The sequence below is a fragment of the Antechinus flavipes genome, chromosome 3 (assembly GCF_016432865.1).
Source record: "Antechinus flavipes isolate AdamAnt ecotype Samford, QLD, Australia chromosome 3, AdamAnt_v2, whole genome shotgun sequence".
NCBI lineage: Eukaryota > Metazoa > Chordata > Mammalia > Dasyuromorphia > Dasyuridae > Antechinus > Antechinus flavipes.
In genome coordinates this window covers 304,203,175-304,230,189 of record NC_067400.1, presented here as the reverse complement: position 1 = coordinate 304,230,189, position 27,015 = coordinate 304,203,175, and the positions used below count along the sequence as shown (strand labels likewise).

General features: G+C 35.7%; 1 protein-coding gene across 1 annotated transcript in view; it reads right to left on the bottom strand.

Annotated features, from left to right (window-relative positions):
* Nucleotides 1–8,523: 8,523 nt before the first annotated feature.
* PLCXD2 (phosphatidylinositol specific phospholipase C X domain containing 2) overlaps nt 8,524–27,015 on the bottom strand; it is an 82,400-nt gene continuing 63,908 nt past the window's right edge. Inside the window, exons 3-4 of the mRNA XM_051985266.1 lie at nt 15,679–15,920; nt 8,524–10,549 (exon numbers count right to left, since the gene is read on the bottom strand). Of these exons, the coding sequence (XP_051841226.1) occupies nt 10,387–10,549; nt 15,679–15,920 (405 nt within the window). The 3' untranslated portion in view covers nt 8,524–10,386. The remainder of the gene's footprint in view (nt 10,550–15,678; nt 15,921–27,015) is intronic.

The window sequence follows — 27,015 nt, the reverse complement described above, 5'->3', positions numbered from 1 at the left end:
TATATAATTAACTGATTATAAGGTAATGTTCATAAGACTGGAAAGGGCTATTGTTGTGTTTGTGGGGTCATGGACTTTTAGAATCATGAAGGATAGTTCATTCAATATTTCATTTGCTATTTTATTTTGTTCTATAACATCTAGCTGGTGAGGTGTTTTTTTTTTTTTTTTTTGGTCCCTATTAAATAGTTCCATTGATGGAGAGTTCATTATCCTAAAAAGGAATCTCTTCTTTTTTAAAAGGCCCTAATTTCTTGGAATTTGTTTCTTATGGTTTAGCCAGAAGCTACTTCCCTTTGTTATTTCTACCCATTGGTGTTAATTTTTTCTCTGGAGCAGAACAAATAAAATCTGAAAATCACTATCCTATACCTCTTACATTTTCTTTCTCATTCAAGCCAATTGTCTCTTCATTGCTCTTGACATGAAGTGATTATTATTTTACTGAATATAGGATATTTCAGGTCAAGGACTGTACTTTTGTCTTTCTTGTATTCCCAGAACTGAGGACTGTACCTGTCTCACTGTTAGTATTTAATAAATACTTGTTAGCTGACTGATTAACTTTTTACCTTTTACCATGCTAGTCAGGGAGGGTTTTAATTTGTCAAAGTACAAATTTCAAAATTTGGTGCCCAGAACAGGACATAATACTGCAACTGGGAGCATTTATCTTATCTTACTCCATTTTTTTTTTTTGGGGGGGAGGGAATTCCTGTGCTTTTATTTGTTCTCTTTATTTTCATGCCTTTCTTTTAGGCCTATTTGGATACTTCTTGGTTTATTGGCAATAAAACAATCTTATTTTATGTAAGCAGAAGAAAAGGAATCCTCTTAAGAGCAGTAAGCATTTCAGTTTAATCCCCAAAAAGGAAAGATCAGGAAGTTCAAACTATTGTCAATGCAAAAAATTAACATTTCATTTTTATAACCATCTTTTAAGATACAATATTATGCTGACCAAAAATGAAAAGGTAAGACAATATGTGAACATGACAGTTCAATTCAATTCAATTCATTAATCATTTCATTAGAGGAAGTCACTGTAGTAGGTAGCTGAGAAATTTGGCCTTCCTGGATCTATATATTATATTAGGGAGATATAGCATTTAAACTAATGATAATTTGAAGTGAGAGAAGGAACAACTATCAGGATTAGGAGAGGCTTCCATTGGTATGTGCCATTGCTAACTTTTAAAGGAGATAGGTGAAGAGAAAGTTCATTCCAAATATATGGCAGTGGTCTGTGAAAAGACATGGAGGTAGAAGATAGAATTTTGAGCTCCAGGTACAGAGAGCTGACCATGTTGTCTGGAATGTTGGGTGCATAAAAGGGAGTAATGTGAAATAAGTCTGGAATTATACTTTGGAGCTAGATTATGAAACTCTTTAAATACCAAGTGAAAAAGTGTGCATTTTATCCTTTTGGGATCCACTGAAGATTAAGGGAATGATATAGTCATACTTATACTTTAGGAATATTATTTTTTGCAGATGTTTAGGGGATAGATTGAAAAAGGAAGGCAGAGGAAACAGACAGATCAACTGGGAGGCTATTGAAATAATTCAGGAGAGAAGTAGAGAGGGCCAGAAATAGGGATGTGGACCATGCAGATAGAAGCAGATGGACCTGAGAGAATGCATGAACTTTTTGGCTTTTCAATGCCTATAAAATTATGTTTGCACTATATTATTGTACTCTATTAAGTGTACAATAGTATTATGTCTAAAAAAACCAATGTTTGCCTTAATAAAATACTTTACTACTAAAAAATGCTAAGTATCATCTGAACCTTCAGTGACTCCTAATCTTTTTGTTGGTAGAAGGTCTTGCCCCAATATTGATCACTATCCACTGATCAGGGTAGTGGTTGCTAAAGGTTGGGGTGGCTATGGCAATTTCTTTTTTTTATTATTATTATTATTAAAGCTTTTTATGTTCAAAACATATGCACAGATAATTTTCAACATTCACCCTTGCAAAACCTTGTGTTCCAAATTTTTTCACTCCCTTCCCCCTACCCTATCCTCTAGAAGACAAGTAATCCAATATATGTTAAACATGTGCAATTCTTCTATACATTGACCTACAATTATCATTCTGCACAAAAAAATCAGGTCAAAAGGGAAAAACTGATAAAGAAAACAAAATGCAAGCAAACAATAACAAAAATAGTGAAAATGCTATATTATGATCCACACTCAGTCCCCACAGTTTTCTCTCTGGGTCCAGATGGCTTTTTTCATCACAAGACCATTGAAAGGGGCCTGAATCATCTCATTGTTAAAAAGAATGTAGCAATTTCTTTAAAAAAAAAATGAAATCTGCCTTATTTTTTGACTCTTCCTTTCACTTGAATACTTAGAGGCCATTGTTAGGTTATTAATTGGCCTAATTTCTATATCTCAGGAGATAGGGAGCCCTAAGGAGACTCAGATGGAAAACTTTGGTCCCTGCAGCAGTTATAACATTCACAACATTTATTGATTAAATTTGCCATCTTATGGGATTATGGTTTGTGGAGCCCAAAATAATTATAGTAGTAATGTCAAAGACCACTGATAACAAATATAATAATAATGAAAAAGTTTGAAGTACTGTGAGAATTACCAACAAGTGACAGAGACACCTATGTGAACACATGCTGTTAGAAAAATAGCTCCAATGGACTTCCTTGAAATAAGGTTGCCACAGACCTTCAATTTGTAAAAAGCACAATAGCTATAAAGTGCAATGAAGTAATAGAACGAAGTATGCCTGTAAAGTGCCAAACACTTTAACAAAATGGAAAAGTGTGGGGCTTAAAAGAATGTACAAGGCTAAAAGTCATCAATTTCAATGGGGCAAGTAATGACTATGGGTTATGGAAATATGGAGGTAAGAGATGTTATAGTCTAGATTTATTTGAGGTGTTGTTGAAAGATTAAGAAGGAGGACGATGCTGAGGAAAACCAGAAATATACCTAAGGCTATGTTGTTAGAACTCTCCAATTACTCCCTCTTAGGGAAAAATGCTGCTCCTTTTACCTTATTAGTAGCCTGATGTGGTTTAGTTTGAGATTTGGAAAAACATTCATTACATATTCCCTTTCCTGTTCATGGTAGAGATTCCAGACATACTCACTTGATCCTAGTGCCAGATACTAAGGAGATAGATCTCCAAATTAGCCTAGTTTAGTATGTATTTTTCTGAGAGTTGAGTCAATGAATTGTGTTAAGATAAACAATAGCTCAGATATTAAAAGTATACCAATACAAAAGAGATGTGTGCCAGAATGTGATATTTATTATCAGAATTGAAAACTTCTATGGATCATTTAAATAAAATATGACATAAACTAATCCAAAAAAGTTATATGACAAAATTTTAAAAATAAAATATTCACAGTTAAACTGAGGTATTCTGGATTAACAATGCAGAGTTAAATTACATAATTGTGTCAAAAAATGTGAAAGTAAAATAAACTAAACTTGAACAACTGTTTCCTGAAGAAAAACAAAAGGAAGGTAGACATACAGTATAATTAAGCCACAAAATACATTTTAGTATGAAAGTGCACAGATATGCAAACTTTTCCTTTAATTATTAGATATCATTTCTTTTGCTTCATGCACTTTAATGTGATACAGCCAATATAAGACAAATTACAACAGCTAGTATAATATACAATTAATTTCACAATTTAAAAAATGATCAACACTTATTTTCACCATTACAGCTTGTTTATGTTCTAAATCATATCTGGTCAGCAAGGTTTACTGAGATGACAATAGGCATACATACACATACAAGTTATGTATGGATAACACTTTACTCAATGCATATTCATATTAGGGTATTAGGTAGTTAGGAGGATATTAGCAGCAACCACTGGTAAAACAATCTGTCCCTAACAAGCTATCACATGACAACTGCAGTGCCATGATAGAAGCATTTATCAGTCCTTTAGTAATTGTAAATTGTAAATGTACAAAGCTACATAAGTTCCATTTGACGTTTAAAAGTGCTGTCTCTTACATTATCTAGATTTGTAAACCATTCTTGTTGGTTAAACTAGATATTAACCTTTCCCCTTCCTTCCATCCCCCTAAGTCCTAGACTATTACCAGGTATGGTAGAGGTGTGGAGACTGAAGGGGGATGGGGGGAGGAGACAGGAGGAAGAAGAGAGGAAGAATGAGGGTCCCATGGCTGCTAACAGAAGAAAATTGTGCTCATATACAGCTTAGGTTGTGCATGCCCTTCCTTTTGATTAATACAGCTTCTTCCTGACCTCCTGTGATTCAAAGCATTTGGCAGGTAGTAGAAATTGGATGAGAGAAAAGAGCAAAAAATGGTGTCATAGAAAAGTGATGAGACAGGACTCTTATGATGATGGAGTTAATATCAAGGGACTGAGGGATTAGGTTCCAACAGATAAGAGAACCTTATCGAGACCAGTTTGGTCTGCAGACTGTGTAAAAGAGTCATGTGAACAAATTCTCTTGGAGAGATTGTTGAACACTAAATACCATAGGATGGGGCCACCCAAGGTCAACTTAAAACTTAATTTTGAGTGGGGTAGATCATAGCATTGTTATAAGAAAAGTGTGGGGGAGAGGTCTACACTGTATTCTTTTGGTTCAGATTGGCTCAGAAACATCACAGGGTCATTGCACAGTGATGCCATTCTCTGGAGGGAAACTGGGGAAGCCGCACATTGAAGACATGATTCATGGAGCTGCAAAAGAATTGTTCGAGTTTACTTGAGTGTGGAGTGACAAGCTAATTTCTATCTTTACTAACCTATTTTCTTCATGCTACTCCAATCCATCCTGTGTTGCCCAATGTACTTGTCCCTGATGTCAAGTATCATGGAGAAAGGAAAAAGTCTTCAGCAGCTTGTTGGAAAATAAACAGAATTTTTTTAAGGGACAAATGTATTTTTTAAAAAAGAAATATACTGCTACATCAGATGTTTCATGTTACCAAGTTTGTGTTCTAATGTTTTTTTTTTTTTTGTTTTTTTTTATTCCAAGCTTGTTTTCTCCTCCTGGTTTCACAGAATGTTCTGCAGCTCATTGCAGGATTCTGCATCCATTATGGATGCTGATGCCCATGCTGACTGTGCACCGGTGGATTTCCTGTCAGCCTCCTGAATAGCCAGGTGGCTCTGTCACAGAGAACCCTTTGTTTCTATCAAAGAAGGCTTGGGAGGAGGAGGTAGACAAACAGCTGGGTAAAGAGAGAGATCAACAAGGAAAGGGAGGGATTGGCATGGATTTTCTTGAGAGCTGGTATCCCCAGGTTAGAAGGCTAACATAAGAATTCCTCAGTAGGAATAGGAGCAGAGCCTCACTATTTGACCAAAGCCTGGCCAGTCATCTTTGAAATTATGGTGCTGGTTGATGGTTAGCCACACTGACCAAAGTTGGGCTATCACAGAGGAAATCTCAGCAGTTCTTTTTGCTTCTTGTCATCTATCTCTACTTTTTCTCCTATTCTTCTGTTTTTTAATTTAGAATAATAACATACACTATTTTAAAAGTTTCATTAATGATCTTTCCCTTCAACACTCGAACCTACACACTATAACATCTTGGTCCTTAGAAGATACTTAGCTCTACCCAATGATTAGTCCTCCCCTGCCATCTCCTGCATTTCTCTAAAAATGAAATTCAATCTGATCTTTCAAATGGCCTTTTAAGAAATTAAAATAATTTAAACCTTAAACCAGGACTCAAAACACTGGCCACATAGTGAATGACTAGATATTTTTAATGGCAGATTGTCCATCTGAATTCATGAAGTCTTTTCTCTAAATAATTCAGAGGATGGTGTTGAGGATATATTTGCAGCCTTTGTGGAAGTACTATACCTGAATATGCTTTATCATCAGTTATATAGTTCTAAGAAATTTAAGGGAAGTGTACTGACTCAGCAATGTTCTCCCAAAACACTACTGAAAAACAATCTTCACCTCATTCACATATTTAGTCCCTAAGTTTCCAAATGATTTTTACACAGAGAACACTGTGAATCACTAAAGTCTTAGTGTTTTTCCTGAAACCTGTTCTTCATCTGTTTCCTATCTGAGAATTTTCAAGCACTTAAACTATCTAGTGGCAAAAGAAGAGGGACAATGTGGAACAAAATCTTGACCCCAAACCAGGTCAAGAATAAGTGCCTGCTATATTCTAGGGGTTGTGTGAAGTGCTGAACCCTTCCACAAAGCAAGAAGCACAGTGGAAAGACACAGCATGAATACACATGGAAGGTTAGTACTGGAGACCTCATTCAGTAGTTTATTCTCTTTCCCAAGCCCTTTTAACTTAGAGGTATATCCATCTATCTAAGTCTTCCACCAGCTTGAGAAATCCTAAGAATTCAAGATGAAAAAGAAGGGCTATAGCTGGAATTGGAATTTCTACCTTCTCATATTGAAGGGGATGCTTGATGGTACTTCATCCTCTTCTCCCCACTCACCCCCTGTGGTATGATTTTAATACCTTTTGTATAACTTTTAAATGATTGGATTCAAATAAAGCAAACATAAAGACAATATCATGACAGCATTTCATTACAATAGTTCACTAGCCTGGCCCCGTCATTGTACTCTGACTTTATTTAAAATGCAGAATACCATATTAATTGCTTGGACTAGTGGCTCCTTGGGGAGAAAAAAAAAATCAAGTCTTTCTCCTACAGAACTGTGAGCTCCTTAAATATGAAGATGTGAGTTTGATCAGAGGAAAATTAGGGGAGAGTGCTATGATACTAAGGAAGTTGGACTTTCTTGGGATTAGATTCCTTGTGCTTTTCTTGAGTTTAATGTAAATTACTGGATTTGACCTAAAAGGCCAATGTACCACCAAGAATTTCTGTACAAAACTAAAGTATTGGCTCAACAATTGTGTCAAGCCGGACACAAGAGTTTCCAGATATTCTCTGCAGAGATATCATTCTCTGATAGATAACTTAATTTAAATGTTAATGCTTGATTCTTTCACTACCTTCTAACTCTCATCTTCTCTCTATCTCTCTCCCTAATGCTGGGGACAGCTTTGAGAAGCATTGTGGCACCCCAGTAGGATCAAAAGTCCATCTTGTAAACAATGATGGGCAACCTAGGACAACTGCCCTTATCTGCCAATGGGAAGTTAGATGGGGAAGCTCTAGGGATATTCAGGTTACATCTCCAAAGAAATGTGGCCCCAGATCTTAGGGAACTAGGTTCCTGTTTGGCTCAGAAGCAAACGTTTAGCTGATTGTGGAGTCAACAATATTCAGCTCTGAACAAGCATAAGTACTGTTTTGGTTTTTAAATTCCACACAACTTGGAAGAGTAAGTAATGTGGTTGGGCCACTTTTCTTATGGCAGACACAGGATGGGTCGTTAACCAAACCAAAGTCCCTTTCCACTCCACCCCACTGCCCTCTCCCCTCACTCTGATGCTTAGCAACAGGGTCAAGGAACAGAATGCAAATAGCCTTTAACATCTGTGTTAACCTTTTCCTGGGGCTGAGAGGCAGCCAAATCTAGGTCCAGTGTTTACAGCAGATTTATAAATCACAAGCCCTTCCCCCATCCCACTGACTCTAAGACAGAACATTTCCCAAATGTAAACAAGGATGACAAACCACAGAGGCAATAATGATCTCCAGCACCCGGCCATATACATGTGGGCAGTTGCCGGTTACTGTACTTTGGTAACATGCTTGAGAACTTTTCTCTTATTCCTCCAAAACCCGAAGTCTATTTGGTCAAAATTAAAATGAAACTCAATGACATGTTTAAAATGAAACAAAGCAAAACATAGATGGGGAAAAAATCAAGTAAACATTTCTTTGATCATTAAGGAGCCCTTGGATGTTACTGACATTTTACTTATTAATGTCAGCAACACCTATCCCCATAGCACCGTGGCACTGACATGACTGAGGCTTAAATAAAACAGGGAGAACAAGCCGTCCTTCCCTAGCCTCCCTGTCATTGTACCATGTTATAAAAGGGTGAATTGGCAGGCTTATGGCCCAGCTCTAGCAACTTCTCCAAACTAAATGGAAGACCTGGGTCTGCAACTTTTCCTATTCCTTCTCTTCACTTAGTTTATTTATACTGAGGAAGGATTTAGAAAGAGAGTACCATTACTCCCTTGCCCTCAAGTAACAATACCTTTTTGTTTGCTCTTGTTTATTTTTTTCCTTAACAGAATAATTCCAGATACCACTTTTTCTAAAGAAAGGTTTCAAGACAAGAAAAAAGAAATTCCTTCAACAGGGATTGAAGTGTGACCTACACAAAGTCTATAGAGTTGAGATCAAAATTTCCCCTTTTTCTGAAGAAATGGTATTTATAACAAGGCGAGAGGAAAAAATAATAATTTGGAGAATAAAGAAATATCTTCTTAGCAGTTGGCTGGATACTTCCATTGCAGACAAATGCAAAACTCTAGCTACCAACAACAAAAGGACAACACAGAAAGCAACTGAAGGAGAGGTCCGGCAAGTGTGTGTGTGTGTGGTGTGTGTGTGCGTGTGTGTGTGTGTGTGTATGTGTGTGTATGTGTGTGTTCCCTTCCCTTACCACCAAAACACAGATACATTTGGCATCTGGGTTTTTCCCTTCTCTTTCAAGATGAAGAGGCTGTCATTTCTAGAGTATTCCATGCTGTTCCAAGGTACTCAGCAACCAGTTCCAGATGAGTAGAAATGCATACTAACTTTCCCTGTTTTTTCCTCCTAGCATTCATTTTACAGTGAAAGGCTTCCTCCAAAGATGAGATGGGAAGTGGTGGTTCTCATCCATTTCCTCCTCAGCTGTTGCATTGGTGCAGCAAGAATGATTCTAGAAAGTCTACCAAATTCACAAAGTTCTTAGATGGCATAAGAAAAAGGGCAGCTTCGAGTGAAGGTCAACAGTAGACTGAGAATCACACATAGCTGGATTGAGAAAGGTGGTCTTGTCATTGAAGGGAAAATATTAAACTTGTCTGTCCCAGGCAGGAAGGAATTCTGGAAGATCCATCATGAATGCTTCTGACCTAGGAAGCACTGTCAATATAATATGTATAAATAAATAAATAAGTAAATAAATACCTAAATAACATGAGAAAAGAGCTCTCTTAACAGAGTAAGCACCTCTTGTCAATCAATAAAAGTTTTCTTTTGAGTTCCAAAGCCCTTCATCCATTGATAGTTAGTCTAACTCCAAATATCTTGCAGGAAGCTGATCAATTTGAAAAATTAACATGGAATATTGGTACATTGGGTTCTGTTATATTTTGGTTTTGGATGACACACAAACCATCCTAAATGTCCCCGAGGTAGTCTTGTTTCCAAAGAATCACGGAATGGCTCCAAACCCAACTGGAACATGCCCATGTAATGCCACTGCACTTTTCAATTGTGATTTTGCTTCAGTTTATTATGGCATCATCACTTGATACATATTCTTGTCATGATGTCACAAAATTCAGACACCGATCCCAGATGTACTCCTGAGCTGACTGTAATCTTGGTAGCTGGCTTGAAGACACTGCTCCAAAGAGGCCTCTGCTAAAATGATTTAGAGTTCAACTGGAAGTCCATTGGGAAATAATTCCAAAACAAAACAAAAAGAGAGGTGAGAAAGCATGCAAATGTAACCATTTTCAATCCTAAGTTTAAAATTATCTTCTCTCTTTCTTTTTCTTATGTGCAATTAAAACAAATGGAAAGGAAGTAATATTTTGGGACTATAAAATACACCTGATATCCAAATTCCTGGGCCCTGGGCCTCTGAGGAAATCAGCATGTGACCAGAGCAAGCAATAAAATAGTCAGCCCTCTTACTAACCACACCATGCTAAGTCCTACCATCTGGCTCTTAGAAGAGGGTTATTTAATACCCAGCTCCCTTCCTAATACCAGCTCTTTTTCTGACTGGGGGGACCCCATCAGAATCCTAGGTAGGTGCTCTATCTACCACAGGACAGAAAACACTTGGAATAGAATGTTTCTCTGATCAGGGATGCTCACTTGAGCTTCAGGCTCAAACACAATATCTTGAAAGACATAAGAGAAAGAAGCCAGATAATGGACACAAAATATCCTGATGAGGCCTAATCTTCACATTCCTGACCAATGAATACATCCTATGATCCAGTGAAAAGAAACTATGACATTGATTATTTAAAGTGGGATTTTTTTTCCCTTGGACTTTCCAGTATGTCAAAAGCTTCATCTGGAAAATTGAAATCGAAAGTATTGTCAACATTATGCAAGAGGACCTTTGAATAAAAAAAAAGGACCTCCTCTTCTTCACTTCCAAAATCTGTCCAGGGAGTACTACCCATTGGTAGGGACACCTGTCAAAACCCTGCCCTGAATCAATAAATTCAATATGAAGTTAAATAAAAAGAAAATCAGCATTTAGCCAGAGCTCTGTCCCCTTGTAGAAGGAGGTTATTCAACTCAATGACAGTTGTAGCAAAGTCCACCAAGTCAACAAAGTCAGATGTGATGATGTTGACACCCAGGACTCCAGGTTTCTGTGTCTTCACCCAGTTCAAAATCACAGGAAGGTTCCTAGAAGAGGAGGAGGAAGAAGAGAGAAAGAAGAGAAGGAGAAGGAAAAGGAGGAGGAAGAGAAATTAGGATAACTCAATAAAGAAAATCTAAAGATAACATCTAAGATGATTAATAGCAGGCAACCCTAGTAGTTTACTCAACCCTGTTTGCCTCATTTTCCCCACTTGTAAAATGATCTGGAAAAGGAAATGGCAAACCACTCCAGTATCTGCCAAGAAAACCGCAAAGAGAGTCACAAAAGGTCCCACATGACTGATAGAACTCAATAACAATAACAACAACAACAAAGGATAGGCACATTTTATCATAGACTCTAGAGAGCTGATCTTTATATTCTACTTTCAGGAACTTTTATGCTTCACTGATCTCTAAATAAGAGAAAGATTGGAAACTTTTCAGAGTTTAGTCAATTGGCTATACTATGAGAGAGGTAACCATCCCAATAGACCCTGGTGACAAGAAGTGCCATTACAAATTGTGAGAATATAATGGGCTCAAAGGGGCTTACCTATTGGTAACAGAACGGAAAACACATTCCTCTATTTATTAATGGGCACAGGTCTCTCACTCAAGGTACATAGGGGTGATATTTAATACTGATTAATGAAGGATTCTTACAATACTGTATTCTCATAACAATGAGTTCTCTTAAAATTTGTTGAATCAGTAATGCTTCTGGAGAGTTCACAAATTGCACTTAATTTAAAGTTTTGTGATAGGATAATCTTATAAATAAGGTTAGCCCTAGACAAAATTGAGAGAGGCAAAATTAGGATATGTCAACCTTCTTACCTTCTGTGGTTAACCTTTCATTCTCTCTACCCCAACACTGAACTCCTTTTGGGTATTCACAATCTTCCACTGTTGTGGTAGACCCTGATCTATAAGTTTGAATATATTTTCTAAATCTAACCTTCTTGGAAATCAGAATCACCTTCTTTGTCCTGTTCCCATGAGACTCCACAATCACTTGGTTCTTTGTGGAAATAGAAATCTTAGAAATCAATTTATAATTAGCTATTAATGATGTGATGTAATAATCTTTTCATGGCAATAGTACAAAGGGCATTGGCCCTGGCAGTGATGTCAGAGAATCTAGGTTCAAATTTTATCTCAGATAAAATACCTGTAGGAATTTGGGTAAATCATTTAATCTACTTGGGACTCAGTTTCTTCATTTGTAAAAAGGACGAAGTGGGACCACATTATCTCTAAGATCCTTTTCAGCTTGAAGCTTATGATCCTATGATATTTTGAAACCTAATGCTTTAATTCAAAGAATTATTTTTTTTGCATTTGACTTGTAACTTTATGCATAATATAATGAGGAAATTCTATCTATCAATAATCTATTGTGTAATGTATAGTCAGTTATCCAGGGAAATGAGAGATTAAATGACATAACTAGTATCACACAACCAGAATGTATCAGAGACTCTGCTTGCAGCTTACTCTGAGGCTAAATGTCAACTACATAACATTAACCTCTCAGATGAATAAATGGCAGAATTTAACACAAGTAGACTCATGGAGGATGTCAGTCTGTGATCCTCAAAGCTACCAAGGACTCTAATGTGACACAAAGCTCTAAGATAGATATAAAAGAGCCTTCTCTATAGCCCTCAGGTCAAAAATGCTGGCCAATTTCAAGGTCAGCCAATATACTACTTATGCATCTCAGAGAACCATAGAATGTTAGTGCTAGAAAGAATCTTAGGGCATACAGTAAAGTAATGAAAAAAGTCTGGACAAAAATTTGGGTCTTCTATCTTCAATTTTAAGGCTCTTTTCACTGCATTACAAGGCTGCCTGCAAGATCTGATAAACTTTGGCAGGCCTGAGGAGACAGCCATGATGGAAAATGTAAATTGTACTGGTTTTCAGAAAAAGAAGGGATTGAAACTCCACCTATTGAAAAGATATAGACACTGAACAGCAGGAGTCCACTTTCTGAACAGTGGCAAACTTAAAAAAAAAAAAATGAAACACAAGCGCCCCTTCCTGTTCAGCATAAGAAAATGCAATTACAAAAGTACAAAATTCCAGATCTCTGGAGCTAGTATCTGGGAGGTCAAATAGCGAGAGAAAAGTGTTGTATTTCATTGTGCTCACCAGAGACAAAGAACTCTGTTTCAGATTTCAGACTGCATATGTCAAGCTTGCCTCAAAGCTTGGGGCACAAAGAAGGAAAGAAAGGTGAAACTGAAAAGCCTCCTTTTCCTTGTCCTCTCTCCCTCTTCCCCAAATCTGTTAATCTTAGGATCAAGGATCCTGAGGTAAGAAAGAAAAAAATAATAATAATAATGAACTTAAATGACAGCTCAAAGACTATAAGGTAGCAGTATAGAGACTTAACTATGATTTTGAAAGCTATTGGAAGAATCTGATCTTAAACAGTGCTCTAAACAGAAATGCAGGGCCTTTCTCTTGCTTCCAGAATGCTTTATTCATAGGTTCAAGCAAAAACATATCTCCTTTTGCTTCTAGAGAGTAGAGACAGACTAGAGGTAGGAAAGAAAATTGTCTAGTGCACAATGAGGATTAAAGGAGAGGAGTGACATACAACAGAGTGTGAAATATTACTTTTAAAAATTCACATATTTAATTTTTGATAAATGTTAGAAAACCTATTTCTCTATGTCTCAAAAGCAGTTCTTTTGTTCTAAGGAGGCACTTTGGATAGTGGATAATGTACTGATCTTGTAATCAGGAAGCTCTGGATTTAAATCTAGTCCCCCAAATTTACTAGCTGTGCAATCCTGCACAGGTCTATGTGCCTTAGTCAGCTGCCTGATGCTTAACTACTAAGTCATAAATGTTGTAAAATCCCATCCATTATCTATCTGCAAAAAAATGGTGGATAAAATACACAAAAGGCAAACTTTCCCAAAGAATGGGATGGGATAGAACATGATTTTGTCTGCGTTTAGATTACAGAATCTCATTTTGCTTTTACTAACCGTAGAACTTACTCCTGGGAGTCTGGTACAAATTGCCTTAGGAATTCAGCCAGGGAAACTGTGTTTCTAGTGGTTTTTGCCCAGCCCAAAGAGTGTGAGACCAGTGACCTTGTTTATCTAAGAGCTCTGGAAGTTAATAACTTAATACTGAGCAAACCCACTTTAGAGCTTTTCCCTATTGGATTTGGTCAGGAAAACAGTGCCCAGTTCCAGTTCTGTAGCATTATTGTATTCCTTATCTGATATGAAGGGTTGTGCTATGCCTTTAAAGAAAGGTTGCTGGAAGGTCAATGCTTCCAGTCTCTGCCCAGAGGATAAGTTAATCTCATTCTATACTCAACTATTTGGAATAAATTCTTTGCCAGAACTATTTCTCCTTTCTTAGAGGCCTCTACCTTGTACTCTACATGGCTTCCTGTTTTGTGTCAACAGTATAATTCTTACCGTATAATAGCCCCTGTGGTCAATAGGGATCTCAGGCGACCCTCTTTGTAACATTTAACATGAAACAGTCCCTCCCAGGGACAAGGGTATACTGCTCTTTGGCATGATGTCCCCATGATCAGGCTATTTATAAAGCATTTGAATAACTCAGATGGGGAATTCAGAGCCAAAAAGGCACTGTGAGACACTAGAATCTAGCCTTTTTGTCATGGAATCACAAATCTGTGCATAGTCCATCTTTCCAGGCTTTTCATATATCATTCTCCAACTTCTGAATGCTTCAGTAGAACTAAACTGGACTTTTCTCTTTTCCTCACACATGCCATTCTCTCTCCCAAGTCCCCTGACTATATACCTAATCTCTTCCATGCTAAAAATTTACCTTTTTTATTTACAGCTCTTAGAAGTTCCTTAGTTCCTACTAATTGCAAAAGTATCAACTTTTTCCCAAACCTTGTTTACCTCACTTATTCCCTTCCAAATCACTTTGTACTTATTCATTGAATGATAATATTTTTTTCATTGTTATACTATGTATACTCATATATATCCTAGTTGTTACATTTGTTTAAAAAAACATATTTGTATCTTCTGCACAATGCTCAGATATGGTGGGTACTTAAAAATGATTGTTTGTTGACTAATCCAAATCTTTCACTTTAATGATGAAGAAATTGAGTTCTAGGTAGTTTAAGAGATTTGTTTATAGTGCTCTAGATAGGGACTGCTAGGTAGCACTGTAGATGGGGCACCAGGCCTGGAGTCAAGAATCTGGGCTCAGCATTTTTACTAGTTGTGTGACCCTGGACAAGTCAATTATTCCTATTTGCCTCTGTTTATTCATCTTTAAAATGAGCTGGATGTGGAAATGGCAAACCATTCCAGTATCTTTGCCAAAAAAAAGCCCCAAATGGAATTATGAAGTACCAGATGTAACTGAAAAAAAGTGACTAAATAGCAAATTCTCTTCCTCATTATACTATATAAACTGGCCTGGATTGTCTCATTTGTTAAAAAAAATATATATTTTATTTGTATCTCTAGCACAGTACCTAGCATAAAATGGGTACATAAAAATGATTGTTAATTGATTAATCTAGTTTAAATCTTTCATTTTAGTGATGAGGATGTTGAATCCTACAGAGATTAAATGATTTATAAATGCTGCTACAAGTAAAGCGTTATCATAGTTAGGATTTGAATGCAAGACTCTTCTTTCAAAGGCCAGTTATCTTTCCACTATAACAACAACAACAACAACAAAAATCAACCTTTCAACTTCTAGTTATACAACTTTGCATTGCCTAAATCTCTGGGGAACAGACAGAAACTTGCTGAAGGACTTAAAAATGATTGTTTGTTGACTAATCCAAATCTTTCACTTGTCCTTAGCCCTTGCTGTCACCATGGAAGGAAGATTTTTTTTTTGTTAGATGGTTGGTCATAGGTCCTGGGGCAGTGACCACATTGCCCCTAGGCCACTCATCAGATAGGCACTATATATCATTCAAAAGACTCTACCAAAGATTGAATACCATGCACATATTTTAAAATATGTTCTTTTGGGCAGGATGATTCTAACTCAAGTATAAGAGATTGATAGTGTCAGATAAGGCATTCATAGAGCACTGTGGTTGGTATACTGCTTTATATAATACAGAACCAAAGTAAATAGAGCTGTTGAAAAGCTTCACTTGTGAAACCAAATTGGCAAATGCTTACCTGTGCACCAGGGTGTTCTTGAGACCACCAACCAGGCCTCGAGCAATGGTCTTCACTCTGGGTGTGAGAATAGCTTGGGAGACATGGAAAAATCCATGGGGAGCTCTTTCACCAAGAGTTGTTTCTAAGAAGAGTATGAGTTTCCTCACGCATGTTGTGTTGGCCCATGGTGCTGGAATCCTGTGCCCTGGCCACAAGAAAGGGTATTGCATGGACAGGGGAGAATGGTAGAAAATAAGAACCTGAAATATGCAGAAAGAGAAAAGAGAGAAAGAAAAATTAGAAAAATCACGGTGTGAAAAAGGTAGGTAAGTAGCACAAGGTAGGTAGGTAGCACAATGGACAATGATTTGGAATGAGGAACATTTTGAATTCAAATCTGGGTTTAGGCATTTCCCAGCAATGTGACTCTTGATGAGTTATTCTGCCTCAGTTTCCTCATCTGTAAAATGGGGCAACAAGAACACATGTACCTCCTATAGCATTGTGATGAGAATTAAATAAAATAACATAAGTATAAAGCACTTGTCCTTGAAACATTATACAATTTATCATATATAGATCATAACATTTCAATATATACTATTATGAATATGTAATAAACACATGATATTTACTATTATAGAATATATAAATGTTATTTAATATGGAATGTATAAATAAAATATAATAATTACTATAATGAAAAGTGAAGTCATTACTTTGGATTTACACTAAAGTTGATGAAGAAAGAAAAGCATTGGATAAGGTCCATAGCTAATCAAAAGTACATGTATAACTTTTATTATTATTCATAAAATTAGTTATCAAGTTAGTAGATTATTTTGTCAGCCAGGTATATGGAGTTAATTTTAGGGGACGTGTATATATTGAGAGAGGGCAATGTAGAGAAGATGAAAACACACCATTTCTTAGGCAAAAGAATTCTTAGAGACTATGAGGTCTTTAAAAACTTCATTTTTATATATCAGTAGGGAGAAGGAAGAAAGTGATTATTAACTGATGAGGTTATAATGATTATTACTGATGAGGTCTTCAATGTTAGGTGTGGTTAGCACAGGAATTTATAAAAATTAATCCTTGAGGCAGGCAGGGAGAAGTCTCTGATAGTGATCAGTTTAGTTCCATGATCCCATATTCTGGGGAAGCTGTCCAGTCTGAAATCCAAGTTATGTCAACCCCCTGAGATCCACCCTCTGGAGAGATCTCATCTTGCCACGCCTAGTCAGAAATCCCAGTCATGTCCCTGAGGTTAAATTTTCCCTAAAAAAATCTACTTAAGAACCATCCTATGGCTGCTGCCTTCCTTTGGGTTAGTCTGCTACAACTCTCTGCCTGGTGGGATATTTTTCCTTACACGTTTGCCTCTTGTCACAACATATCTTTCCTAATTCTATTATGCTAACTAATTCTTTTAGGGTGCTAAGTTCCTTTCAGGATTTAGCCTGCCAGCTAAGAACACGTCCCAACCTCATGGGGTGCTCCCTTTCTCCTGGTAATGGTGAGTTCCACTGAGGAACTTGTCTTTCATATGCTCTCCCACTCTACCTCATATTTAGTCTATTATATACCTTCATTTTGTATATAACCTATTCCTAAATAAACCTGCCTTTTGCCAAAGAGAATGGCCATTGTGAATTCTTCACATGATCGAACCCCAACTTTTGGCGCCTGCCATCATCTGGTGTCCACATTATCCATTTTATGTTGGTGCTTGAGCCACATCATTTACTATGTGGCAGGCACTGTGCTAAGAACTTCACAAATATGTCTCTTGATCCCCACAATACTGGGAAGTAGATGCTATTATTTCCCTCATTTTACAGCTGAGCAAATAGACAGATGTTGAATCATGTGCACAAGCCCAAGTAGAATTTGAACTCAGGTCTTTTTGATTCTAAGCCTGGTGCTCTAGCCACTGAGTTCTCTAGCTGTGGGAGATGGTTGCATTGAAGTTCCCTACATGGAAAGTTTTGGGGGATGGGCCTGGGGCCTGGGGTCAGAGATGGAGATGGGGGTGGGGAGAATCCTATGAATGCTATGCAATCCACTCAGTGGTGAGAATGGATGCTCCTGGAAAACATGCTTGGGTCTTTTCTGCAACCAGAGATATTGGCTTGGTGGCTATATTCCTTCCCTCCCCTACAGTTCTCTCCCACAATAGGAAGCTGCATCAAGGAGGACTGGTCAGTGCACAGTATGAGCTGCCCTTTCAGAAGACTTTGAAGTGAGAGAAAACTTTAGTCTTGCTTTCTTGCCTCTAATAGCTTTCCCTTAGACGTCCTATGAGAAAAGGGAAAAAGGAATTTCCCTTTCCTCTCTTCCCAGGGAAGACAAATATTGCCAAAGAACATGTTCAAATTCTGGTGACCCTATATGTGGATTTCAAAAGCCTAACCCTTTTTTATTTTATGTTTCTTTCAGTGGACATTTGTTGTTATTATTTAGTTGTGTCAAACTCTTTGTGACTTGATTTAAGGTTTTCTTGGTAAAGATACTGGAATGGTTTGCTATTTCCTTTTCTACCTCATTTTACAGATGAGGCAAACAGGGTTAAGTGACTTGCCCAATATATAGAACTATCCAAGTGAAGATATTCTCATGGGAATATAGCCTTAAACTGTACTTTAACTGTGATTTGAAACTTACTATAATAAGTAGAGCTATAGCTAAAATAGTTGCAGATATTTGTCCCTCCTATTTCCCACCACATCTTAATTAGCATTTCAGTAGCTCTTTTTAAAAATTTTCTTATTTCTGGGATTAGATTTCTACAATTAGAATGTAAGCCTGGACTCCCCCAAACAATGAAAGTAAAGGTCAAATTCAGGGATTGGGGAGCTTTGGAAACTTCGGTATTCAAGCTATTTAATCTTGTGTTTTGCAGTTTTTACTTTGTACTCCTTTTATTCACAAACACCTCGCCAGATGAGAGATATCTTTTCTCCCAAGATTGTAATAAGCTCCTTTTGGTTTTTCTTACTCTGAGAGATTCTGATTGTTTTTGTGGTCGATATTGTCCCACACACCAGAGTTACATAACTATTAAGTGTTTAAAGCTAGATTTGAACTTGAATTTCCTGAATCATACCATGCACTTTGGACATGTTATTAAAAACTGATTAACTTGTTGGCTTTTTAGGGAATTTGGGAGTTCCTGGGTCCTTCCCAGGGCAATGCTTTTCAAAAAGAAGATGATCATCATCAAAACAGTACATGAAAGTGGAATATCTATTCTTCAACCTCATAAAATATTTCAGCATCCACTATCCCAAAGCATATAACAGGAATTGTGGAGCTGTATTTCAAATCTTTGTCAATGAACTTATGAGACTTTTGTGTTTTAAGGATTTTTTTTTTTTTTGGTGTGGTGGAGGAAATAAATAGCTGTCCTCTACTTTAAACATTGAAATCTTTCTAAAAGATCTCTCTTTCAGAGAGATGCTAGAAATGAGACAAACCTAAACTTTGTTTAAAGTGATTATTAGAGATAATGAGAAAGTAGTTGACTTTCTTCTTTGGGATTGGGATACCCCAGAGAGATTACTATTTGTGTGATCTCTAATCAGAGACCCTCAGGTGGGAGAAGTTTCCTAATCCCCCCCTTAACCAAAAGGTTTAAAAACAAACAAAAACAAAAAAGTTAAAAAAGAATGAAACAAAACAAAGGAACAAGGAAAAACTGAGTCCTAGAAAGATTAAATTACTTGGCTGAAGTCCCATAATTTGTAGTTAGCAGACACACTTAAGAGTTCACACTCTTGGATAAGAACACTAGAGTTTGTTCTGGCTTAAATAATTCAAAGTTTTGTCATCGTTTTCTAGAAGGATTGCTTTTCATGGAAAAAATGATGGAATAAGGACAATGAATATGTTCTCAGGAAAGGGCTTGTCCTTAAAAACCTATTAGGGATTCAGAGTCCCATTAATATGCTTATAACAGCAATAGTGCCCTCTCCTGGAAGAAATGTAAAATCTGTTTAAAAAGGTTGCTCTCCAAATCCCATCAAATTTGACTGACAGTAATCTTCCAGGTGTGGAAATAGGAATGTTCTGACTCTTTGACTGTATGTCATGGACATTAAGCTAATGATTGGTGTCATTCAGTTATGATTAAGGTGCTTGAGTAACCTGTTCTGAATGCTAAGTACAGAAGATCCTTGAAGAAAACATACTTCATTACACCAGGAGGTCAATTAATCTAGAAATGCTTTTTAAAAAATGTTTTTGAATAATTGATTGCTAATGACATCTGTGGTGAATATGCATTTTAATTAGGTTAACCACATGATCATCATAAGCTGTAGTTTGTTCTAGAGCTTAGGGAAAGACTTCTTTCTCCAAAGGGCTTTTGCTCTAACAATCTGTCAGTTACTCTAAATCTTCTGGATTTGGAATCTATGATCTTGAAGCCCTCTGATCTAAGAATGATATTGTTCTATCAATGACTGTAAAAGTTCACTGGTCTAGGAATACAATAATATTTCATCCCTTAGATTTTAAGGAAGATATACTAGTGATCCTGAAACTATTATTCTAACAATCTGTCTGTCAATGATTTCAAGTCTTCAGGCCTTAGAATAGTCTGTTGGTCAGTGATAACCAAATTTTTGAGACCATTCCTTGGTTCAATCTCTAGGCCATAAAATTAACTTATCTATAACATGAAGAACTAGATAAATGTGTCTCTTTGCTTCTTTCTCTTGGAATTTAGATTGCTTTAATTGACATTACAACTATAATAAACTTTTCCCCTTGACTAGGAAATAGATTCAAGCTTGTAAATTCTTTTGAGACTTCTTGGGACAATGATCTTTGACCCTAACCTTTTGGGGTCCCTTCCCAACTGCAATAACAGTATTTGTTCAAGATTAGATACTTTAGAATATTGGAAAAAAGTATATACATGAATAGTTCTTTTTTTTTTTTTTTTACATAGGGTAAGTAGTTAAAAAAGATATGCTGAATTCATTTAAATAAAACCACACCATAGATTCTTGAATAATAATAACTAATATTTATATAATGCTTTAAAACTTGTAAAATATTTTCCTCATAAAGTTAGAATGGACCTTATAGAATACTCACTTTTTAATCTTGATCTGCATGACCTTAGGTGACCATTTAATTTTCCCAGGCCTCCCTGGCTTTCCTAATCTATAAAATAAAGAATGCTAGGCTGTACAATGGTTAGACCACTCGGAGTCAGAAATACTCATCTTCTAGAATTCAAATCTGGCTTCAGATATTTACTGTGTGACTCTGGGTATATCACTTAATCCTGTTTGCCTCAGTTTCCTCATCTGTGAAATGAACTGGAGAAAGAAATGGTAAACTACTCCAATATCTTTTTAAAGGAAACAACAAATGGAGTCACAAAGTGTCAGACACAATTGAAATAACCAAAATGACACCAAAAAAATAAAGACTTTGTAATATATCCTGTGAGGAATATACAACCTAAGCAATAATCCTAATTGCTATAGAAAGTTAGCAGTACTGTCTAGCTCACTTACTAAAGATTCTAGGAGTGGCAGGCCTACAGTTATTTCTTTTCTGATTTATAACACAAAATTCAAGAAAATTCGATTTAAAATTGATTTATTAATTGTCTCCTATGACAGGTAACTGTACTTATCACTGGGAATATAAACATTTCACACCTGGCTTCTCTCCTGAACTTCATTAAAATTTCATCTTTTTATAAGGTGATATCAACCTAGAAAGTCATAATCCTCAGGGTCCTCTCTCCACAGGTCTCTTCCTTCTTCTAATTGGAAAGGATGAAGGGCTCTTCCCCGAACCTCCACTAAAGGAGGGTGCCTAGGGCAGCAATTTCATTCTAACCAGATGTGCTCCTGAGTTGATCATGCCCTACTTTCATACTCTTTCTCTCCCCTCCCTCTTTCAGTTTATCATTAAGTGCCATCTTCCCTCATTAGATTGCAATCTCTTTATATCCCAGATTTAACATACTATCTGGCACATTGTAGCCCCTTAATAATAAATGAGTGACTGAGTGAAAGATAAAAATAAAATAATTTTTTTTACCAAGGCACTGAGACAATAAACTACCCAATTAATAGATAGATTTGGAATTGGTTGGATGGCTGTCCTCAAAGAATAACTGCTAATGGTTCAACCCCAATATGGCAGATTTCCAGTGGAAAACCTCAGGAATCTGTGCTTTAATTTGGGCTATTTAAAATGTTTTATCAATGACTTGGACAATGGCATAGAGGGGTGTATTCATCATGCTTATAGATGACACAAAGCCAGAAGAATGGGCTAACATACTGAATGGCAGCGTCATGTTCCAAAAGAATCTTTCTTAGCAAGTGAGGGTACTGAATTGAATCTAGTAAGATGAAATCTGATGGGGATAAAAATAAAGATTTCTAGTTGGTTACAAAAATCAGCTTTATAAGTACACAAATGGGATGTTATGATGTTCTCATCAAACTTCATCAGAAATATCTTATTTAATTCTGAGTGCTAAGATTTCAGAAATGTGTTATGAAGCAGAGTTTCCAGAGAATGTCAGCTAAGAAAGCAAGAAAGCCTTCAATCCATATGACAAGGGGACTGGTTGAAGAAATTGGGCATGTTTAGTCTTGTGAAAAGAAGATTTGGGTGGTGGGGTAGGGGTTGGGAGGAAAGGGAGTTTTGGTATCTAAATATTTGAAAGGGATGAAGGACTAGAATGGTTCTGTTTGCCCTAGGGGATAAAATTGGAGAAATAGCAAAAGGTCCATTTAGATTTGATATCAGGATAAACTTCTCAATGATCAGAATAGTCCAGAAGTGAAATAGACGACTTTTTGGCAAGGGTTTGATCCCTCTTTTTTGGAGGTCTTCAAATAGGAACTGGATGATCATATATTAAGTATATACTATTAAAGTTTCCTTTACTGTTATGGTCAGACCAGATGACTGCCAAGATTCATTTCAACTCACATATTCTATGCTGCAATGGCTTAGTTCTGCAAACTTGACACCTATGTAACTTTGGACAGGTCGTATAATCTCTCTAATTCTTATTTTTCATCCATTAAGTGAGGAGATTAAAAGGTCCTTTTAGTATTACTACTTTATGATTGTATCCTACATTATACAAGAGAGCCTTTCCCCATCCCTCTCAATCCTAATGTTTTCCCTCTGTTGATTATTTCTAATTGATCATTATCCAGTTATCACATATGATAATTGTATTTGCATATATTCATGTATATATAAATACATATATATGCAAACAACTAAATACAAAAAGAGATAATGGTTATTTCTAATTGACCATTATCTAGTTATATATGATAATTGTATGTATATCTCTAGGTATATATAGTTATATATATATGCAAACAATTATAAAAAGAGAGATTTTGATATAGATTAGAAATAGATGTCTAGATAGATATAGACTATTTGATATTTATAGCTATCTTGTTTGTATGTGATTATACTAAAGTTTAATAAGGGAGACAACATGCAAAAAATAGGTACAAACAAGATATAGATAGATATCTATATAGCTATATGTATGTATTTGTCTATATCTTGTTTATATCTAATTGTTTGCACATTGTTTCTTTAAACTGTGAGCTCCTTGAAAGAAGAAACTATCTTGTACCTTTCTTAACATTGTCAGCACTTAATACAGTGCCTGGCACATAGTAGGTGTTAAATAAATATTTATTGACTTTTCTTTGTCTATACTTCACTATTAGCATATCAATATATTTGTCTATCTACCTGTGTCTGTCTATCTATCTATAAAACTTGTTCCTGTTTCTTTGCCTTTGTTTATACATAAATTGATTTCTTAACTATAATTTCTTTTTATATCTAGCTTAAAAATCATCTATTCAAAGAAATTTTCTCTAGAAACTTTCTAAAGAAATCAGTAAAGGAGAAACAAGAAGGAAAGGAAAGGTCTTCTTGGTGAAAAATGGGGCAAGGATCAGAGTTTAAAATGATAACCCTCACTAACAATGACTTTTCCTTTTTTATAAGCCCACCTTCATCATCTATAAAATGTTTCATCTATTATTTGTAATAGTTCTTTAATTGTTTCTTGTGCTCTCCAACTAGACTTAAAACTCCGTTGAGGCAAGGATTGAATCTTCTAATTCAATTCTAACTGTCCCAACTCAAGTTCCTTCTGTGAACACTGCTCTCTACTTAACAGGGGCTTGGCTTGTTGGAAGAATAAAAGATAATCAAATGGAAAATATTCCTTGCTACCAGATTATACAGAGAAATATTTGGTAACTCTTAGATACAAGGTTGTACATTTTTTATTTTATTAACCTTCATAGGGATAATTCTGTCCAAGCAACCTTTACTCTCCTTTTTGGTGGGACAGCAAAAAAAAAAAAAAAAAAAAAGAATCACTTCTTCTGAAATGTACTAATTTTGCAATAATAATTAATGAGCAAGAAACAAGAAGGAAGGAGAAGTCTTTCAGGGGGAAATAGGGTCAGGGATCAGTATTTAAATTGATGACACTAACAAATAATTTCCCTTTTTCTATTCTTCATAGAAAAGAATAAAAACTGTATTTATCATAATCTGCTTTCTTTGCAACTGGAGAAGGATTTTGCAGCTAAACAGATAATACTAATGTAATAATGTATATAATATTTACTGCTATTTGTTCACTAAGTGGCCAGATTGTTGAAATCATGAAAGTAGTCTAAATATCTAAGTAATTATCTAAAAATAATTTCCTCTTCATCTTAAAAGAAATCTTAATAACAATGTCCTCATGGGAAATACTATAAATCATATTGCTTAAAAAAAGGAAGGAAGGAAGGAAGAAAAGGAGGGAAGGAAGAAGAGAGGGAAAGAAAGAAGGAAGGAAAGAAGGAAAGAAGAGAAAAAGACTTTTAACAAGATAAAGACTATACTCTAAAACTCCTGCAGAGGGCAGGTTTCCCCCATTCCAGTATATTCATGTTTCTTAATGTTTGCTATTCCTGAATTTTTTATTCTTATGCTGTTTTCTGTCCAATTTAGAATGAAAATTGAGTTTCTAACCTAAAATGCTATTTGTGTGAGGACTATGGAGTTCATCTCTATAGAACTTTATGTGTGGAAATAATTAAGATTTCCAAATAGCATAATCTTGTATATCCTCACCTTCATATCACCAGTGTTGGTATAATTAGGAAGACTGTTGTTCCTAATAGGGTTAACAGAAGATAACTAAGTTCAAATCTTTTCTCTGACATTTTTCTGTAATGCTTGATATAATTTTACCTATGTGACTATAATTTTAATTCTATGAGCTTCAATTTTACATCTGTATAATAAGGATAATGTTACCTATAGTACTTATCTCACAAGCTATGGTGAAGAACAATGTTCTTATTCAGCTTTACTTGACTCTTTGAGATGCCATTTGGGGTTTTCTTGGAAAAGATACTGGAGTAATTTTCCATTTCCTTCTCCAGTAGATTAAGGCAAACAGGATCAAGTGACTTGCCCCAGTCACACAGCTAGTGAGTGGCTGAGGCTGAATTTGAATTCAGGCCCAGGGCTCTCTCCATTGAACCACCAAGTTGTGTATTGAGAGGATCACCTTAGATTATTTATTTAAGTCACTTTGTAAATCTAAAAGTGATACATGATGTTAGTCATCATTATCATTATGAATTCTGGCACATATTTGGGACTTAATAAATTAACATTAAACGGAATTAATAATAATCAGGGGTATATATGGGCTTTAAGATATTTGGACAATAAACACTTTTAATAAATAAAAACCTTTTTAATGGAACAAATAACATTTCAATAATTATTTTTATATATGGTCAGATTTAGTGAATACTCTGGTTTTGGTTTTTTTTTTTTGTTGTTGTTGTTGTTATTGTTGTTTTCTGAGCCAATTGGGGTTAAGTTACTTGCCCAAGGTTACACAGCTAGGAAGTGTTTAAGGCCAGATTTTAACTCAGGAATTCCTGACTTCAGGGTTAGTGTTCAATCCACTGCACCATCTAACTGCCCCCATACTCTGTTCTTAAAGTTCAATTTATTTTATTTTGCATTATTTTAAAAAATTCTTTATATTTTTCATACTTGTCAGTCATAATTGCATTGAAGTATTTTATTACATTAATACATGGCAGTTTATTTAACCTCTACCCTATTTTTGGACATTTAGATTACTTGGTTTTTTTTTTTTTTACTAATTATAAGCAATTCTGATACAAAAATTTTTGGCTAAATAGAACCTTCCTCTTTTTTTTTTTTGATAACACATTTAAGGTATATTTTTCAATAATGGAATTATTAACCAAAAGGATAATAATTTTTGTGTCTTTTATGGTAGATTGCCAGTCTATTTAAAACAAATTCTACGAATTTGCAATACCAGTAGGAATGACTATCTACCTGCTTCTCTATAACTCTGACATCAATGAATTGTATTGCTTTTTGTTTCTTTTAACTTAATTGATGTGTAGTATCATAAGTTATTTTAGTTTATATCTCTAGTTGTTATTAGAGAAATTGAACATTTTTTAATGACTAGAAACAATTTGGCTTTTCTTTTTTGAAAATTGTTTACTTATATTCTTTGGCCATTTATTTGGATGCTTCTATTAATCTCTCTGTGAACAATAGCTGGCATATAGAATCTGAAAAAGACAAGGAAAGGCTAGATAAACTCGATTCTGTTTGAATGTCTCTTTTCCTAATATCCTGATAAAAACATATCAAATCAAAGCAAATTTCCATTAGATCTATCTGCTTCAGAAAGTCTTCTGAAGACAGCAAGAACTGGGCAAAGAGGTATATTTAAATAGGTTCCTCACAGGTCAGGGCTTTCTTGGTTGATGATCATACCTAAATATAGATAAAAATCCTCTCGTATAGGAGTTTCCTTTGGACTTGCCTGAAATTCAAGAGAAATCTTAGAATGGATCCTTCTACTTAAGATCAGGGCAAAAACAATCTTTCAGGGGGATGATTTTTTTTTTTAAAGCACCTAGCCCTAACTCTGTGACTTACTATCTTTGTGACTTTGAAAAATATGCACTTCATTTCTCTGAATCTCAAAACAGCTTTATCTCTCAAAAGCATGCAAAATGCTTTCTGTTTTGATTATCTCAAAGATATTGTGGGGATGAAATAAAAAAAAAGTATAAAAACACTTTGATCAAAAGAAATAAACATAAGGTATTTATTAATTTTATTAATACTAATAATTTGAATTCCATTGACAATGCAGGTGGGAAGGGAAAAAAGATGGTGACAATGACTACTCCATTGACACAGAAGTATAGTATCCTGAAAAACCTCCTGGTATGAAATGGCAGGACTGATCACCTA